We start from the raw sequence: 4866 nt of genomic DNA on the forward strand, positions 1-4866 counted from the left end.
ACCACTAAACTACTTTCTGTCTCCATGGATTTGCCTATTCTGGACATTTCATATAAATGGCAACATACTATATGTGGCCTTGTATGTCTGTTCTTTCACTCAGCATAATGTTTTCAAGGTTCATCCATGTTGCAGCGTGTGCCAGTACTTAATTCCTTTTTATGGCTGAAAAGTACAAGGACTATTCTATGGAAACATTTTGCTTATTCACTCAGTAGCTGATAGACATTTGGGTTGTTTGCACTTATGTAAAAGGAATGCTGATGTACATTCATTCTTTGCCCATTCCTTCCCTCAAATTAAGGAAAAGGAAGGCCAAGCAAGCAAAATAGTAAAAAACTGGTACTTAGAAAAGGAAAAGCACCCTTGATTTTTAGGTGAAGTCAATGAAGAATGGGGCCAAAATCTGACACCTATCAAAACTCCCAATGCCTTCTAATCCCATGTCTGAGGTGAGCCCACCCTCTAAGCCCGCAGGTTAACCATTAGAAAGCCCTTGGGTCAGCAGGAAGAACTAAGGTCCAGATCAGTGGTTTTTAGTTTTTCTATCTTCCAGGGGTTCTTATGGTTTCATGGAAGCAACACAGGGCCCTCCAAGGTGGCTGGGGTTGGGGCGCAGGTGGATAGGACTCTGAGCCCAGTCCCCATCCCTGCTTTAACTAGAGCAGCTCTGATTCTAACTGTTTCGTTTGTTGAGGTTCTAAATGTTCATTTGGAGCAAATAAAGGGGGTCCATGACAAAAAAGTTGTTGGCGACCACTGGCTAGATGGTTGTGGAATCCTTGGACTGAAGCTGGGTCTCCATGGTGGACGTTCTTACGAGTTCTTCTGTGGAACCTTGATGGTGACGGTCTTCACCTCGGTGTAGGCCTTCAGCCCGTCCTCCCCCAGCTCCCTCCCATTGCCAGACTCCTTAAAGCCCCCAAACGGCGTGTGGCAAGTGACAATGTTGTAGGTGTTGACCCACACCGTCCCAGCTTGGAGTGCCTGTGTGAAGTACATGGCCTTGTCCAGGTCCCGTGTGAACACAGCGGCAGCCAAGCCATACCTGGTGTTGTTGGCCCTCTCGATCACCTCCTCAATCTTCTTGAACTTGAACAGGGGCTGCACAGGCCCGAAGATCTCCTCCTTGGCAATCCTCATGTCATCTTGCACCCCACCAAAGACGGTGGGCTTGATGAAGAAACCCCGCTCCCCAAAACGCTCCCCCCCGCAGAGAAGTTTTGCCCCCTCCTTCTGGCCAAGCCGGATGTAGCCCAGGATTCGCTCAAACTGCTCCTTGTCCACCTGGGGCCCCTGCTGGGTGTCCAGCTCAAAGGGGTTCCCAACTTTCCTCTGCTTGGCTTTCTCCACTGTTCTCTCGAGAAACTCATCATAGATGGATTCCTCAACGAAGGTCCGGGACCCTGCACAGCAGCACTGGCCCATGTTGAAGAAGAGGGCTTCGTGGCACTGCTCCACGGCGTGGTCCATGTCGGCGTCAGCCAACACGATGCTGGGGCTCTTCCCGCCCAGCTCTAAGGTGACTCTCTTGAGGTTGGAATCTCCAGCTGCCTTCTGGATCAGGTGGCCCACCTCGGTCGAGCCAGTAAAGGCAACTTTGTCAATATCCATGTGCTGGGCAATGGCCGCTCCTGCTGTTGGGCCATAGCCTGTGATGATGTTCACCACCCCTGGGGGAAAGCCTGCCTCCTTGATGAGGGAGGCCAAGTACAGGGCAGAAAGGGGGGTCTGCTCTGCGACCTTCATGACCACAGTGTTGCCGGTGGCAAGTGCCGGGGCGAGTTTCCAGCCCTGCATGACCAAGGGGAAGTTCCACGGGATTATCTGGCCACAGACACCAACGGGCTCATGCCGGGTGAAGCAGAAATGCTCACCATCCATGGGGATGGTCTTGCCGTGCCACTTGTCAGCCCAGCCAGCAAAATAGCGGTACACCTTGATGACCTCATCCAGGTCCAAGACATAAGACTCCTGGAAAGGCTTCCCGTTGTCCAAGGTCTCCAGTGAGGCCAAGTAGACACGATCCCGCTCCACTAGGTCAGCCAGGCGGTTCAGCAGCCGGCCCCGCTCAGAGGCATCCATCCGGCGCCATGGAGACCCTAGGCGGAAGGCCTCGCGAGCTGCTTTCACTGCCCGATCCACATCAGCTCGGTCCCCTTCGGCCACATGGCCGATGACCTCTCCCGTAGTGGGGTTGACTGTTGGGAAGGTCTTCTTGCTGACTGCATCTTGCCACTCGTTGTTGATGAACAGCTGGTTGTAGCGAATGTCTGGGTTCTGGATGGGGCTTGGAAGGGCTGCAGCTGAGGAGTACGGGGCAGTCGTGCCTCGGAGGCAAAGCAGCCGGGGCACCAGGAAGCGAAGCATGCTGACTACTCTGGAGAGGGACAGGAGGAACCAGGGTGAACAGGTGAAAGGGGCCCAGGTGGTCCCCCAAAGGTCCACCAGCTCAGACGACCCAAGATTCTAGCATAAGGCCTGTCGCCTCAAAAAACATGGATTGCAAGGTGTACAAAGGCCCTGAAGAACAATCTGGTCCAACTCTATTGTGTCCCACCTATCCTTCGTCTTACTCCCTCACCTCAAATGTCACCTTCTCAGCAAGGCCTTCCCTTTATAAAATTGCAACTTTCCTCACCCCTAGCACTCTCTATCCCCATACGATGCTTTCTTTTTCTCCAGCTGACATACCAAATAGTAGCTTTACATGCTTAAATGTTTATTGTCTGCCTCTCCCCAGTAAAACATCAGCTCTTTTTTTTTTTTTTTCCCCTGTTTGGTTCATTGCCATGGCCCTGCTGCCTGGACTTACGCTACATACATTTCCACAAAGGCTGTCTAACTGACCGAAGGAGAGAGTAGAAACCAAAGAGACTCCGAGAGAGACTGTTCTCTTAAAGAGAGGCTTGCTTCACTTCACCTCTGTGCCTCAGTTGCCTCACATGTAAAATGCCTCATGGGGCTATGTTGAATGGGGCTGTGCATATAAAAGCCTGCCACACTCCACCCAGGACATCCGAGCTGGCAGCACCCTCAGAAACCAGCCTCGCTCAGCCCCCAGGCACAGGTCTCAGCTTGCCAGGGGTGTAGCAAGTCCAGCAGCAGCTGGGAAGAAGGGCCTGTTAATTTCTTGCCTACAACTCTGAAGACAGTGTAGATTTGATTAAAACAGCAGCTGCAAAACGTAAACAGTATATAAAATGTATTCACTGAAATGTAAATGGTGTATGAAGTTCCTAGGTTCACTGAAGCAGTCACTCTCCAGCCAGGACAGCAATCCCTCCGCCTTGACTCAATGAGTCCTGTCCCATCCAACAGCAACAAGAAATTGAACTTGCCCTACTCCCCAACTCCATACCCCTACCCTCTGCCACTGGACATGGAGAGGAGCAAAGAACTCATCCAGAAAAACACCTCAACCAGGTCCTCAGCTCCATACAAATCAACGCTGCCCAGGAAAGCCCTCCCTTGGGGGGGGGAAGTTGAGCCAGCAGACCTGTTATGGGTGCACTCAGGTTCCACTCTGCTCAGGGCTCTGCCCCATGCAGAAGCAGCCTCGGGTCCAACAGGCCCGGGTCTGAGAAGGGAGAGGTCCACCGGAATGGGTGTAAGGAGGAGTCACCAATCCACGGGGTGGGGTGGAAGGGCTAAACAGGTGAGAGAAGTGGTCACAGGCCAAGGTTGGGAAATCTTTTAGGACAAGCCAAAACGTCCTACTCCAGGGGCCTGTATGGGGGCTGCCCTGGCACGCCATTTGCGTATAGGAAGATCGCTGGTGCACCCGGCGTTGCAGTTTGCAGGCCATCTTCTCAGCAGTTACCTCAGAGAAACTCCCAGCAGCCCTGGGGTGATCAGAGCAGATGATGACCCCCATTCTGGAAGAAGGCTGGGGATCAGAGGTTCTGGGGCTTACCCAGGATACACAGCAAGTAAGAATAGGAGCCTCGGCCGGGGTTCCCACAGTCCTAGCTTTGTGTTTCCTCCTGACTACGGGCAATTTCTTCAGTTCCTGGTATTAGTGCCCGCTGTGCCGAGGACCAGACCTTCTGGGTCATCGAGCCAGGATCAGGTGGCGCCCATCTCACCCTTTCTGCACGGAAGGGGCGCTCCCCTACAGCTACAGTGAGGGGCCCTCCTCTGGATTGGGTCTGGTGGGCGGGAGCACTGAGGCCCAGCTAATCCAAAAGGCTTGCGGGGGAAGGGGGCGAGGGGGAGGCCTGCGTCCTCAGTGCCTTCAGGTGCCACTTCGGGACGGGACCTAGGACCTGGGCGCAGGAGAGGGTTGGAAAGCGTGGATAGGGTCCTACAGTGCACGCCAGGCGGAAAGATGCCCCCAGATGGGTAAGCCGAGGCCAAGAGAGGACGCTTCCATCAGGTGACGGGAGCCGAGGCCCCCGGGGAGAAGGGAGTTTGTTACCTACCTGCTGCAGGTTCGCTCACGCTCAGGCGCCAGTTCAGGCTCTCCCGGGTTAGTCCTGCCTCCGGCCTGGGGTTCGCCACAGGCCCCGCCCCCGCGCTGTCCAGAGGCTCAGCGGCCAATGAGGCTCCGCCTGCGCCTGGGGCGCCGCGAATCACCGGCCCCGAGGCCCCGGCCACTCCTCCCTGCGGGCGCCCGGGTTGCAGTTTCCGGTGAACCGGCTCAGCCCCAGCCCACCACCCCGGGCAGCCGCGCAGGGCCGGCGCGCCCTCCCTCGCAGCGCGGCTCAGAGCAGGGGCCCTAAGGCGCTGGTTTGGGAGCAGAAACAAAGACCAGAAAGGGGCAGGCCTTCCCCAGGTCACAGCCGTCTGAGACTGGACCCAATTATATTTTGCATTTTCCCCTTCCGCACGGTGCACCAAGTTAGGTTGCCACCCTTGAACCTC

The 4866-nt window shown here is 55.1% G+C and overlaps 1 protein-coding gene across 1 annotated transcript; it reads right to left on the reverse strand.

Annotated features, from left to right (window-relative positions):
* Positions 1-4477, reverse strand: ALDH1B1 (aldehyde dehydrogenase 1 family member B1). The gene is made up of 2 exons (XM_079790982.1): positions 4425-4477; positions 1-2380 (listed from the first exon to the last, which is right to left on the reverse strand). The coding sequence occupies exon 2, from the start codon at positions 2368-2370 to the stop codon at positions 817-819; it is 1554 nt and encodes a 517-aa protein (XP_079647108.1). The 5' UTR covers positions 2371-2380; positions 4425-4477; the 3' UTR covers positions 1-816.
* Between the last annotated feature and the right edge of the window lie 389 nt (positions 4478-4866).

Source organism: Cnephaeus nilssonii, assembly GCF_951640355.1.
Source record: "Cnephaeus nilssonii genome assembly, chromosome: 14".
In the NCBI taxonomy this organism is placed as follows: Eukaryota; Metazoa; Chordata; class Mammalia; order Chiroptera; family Vespertilionidae; genus Cnephaeus; species Cnephaeus nilssonii.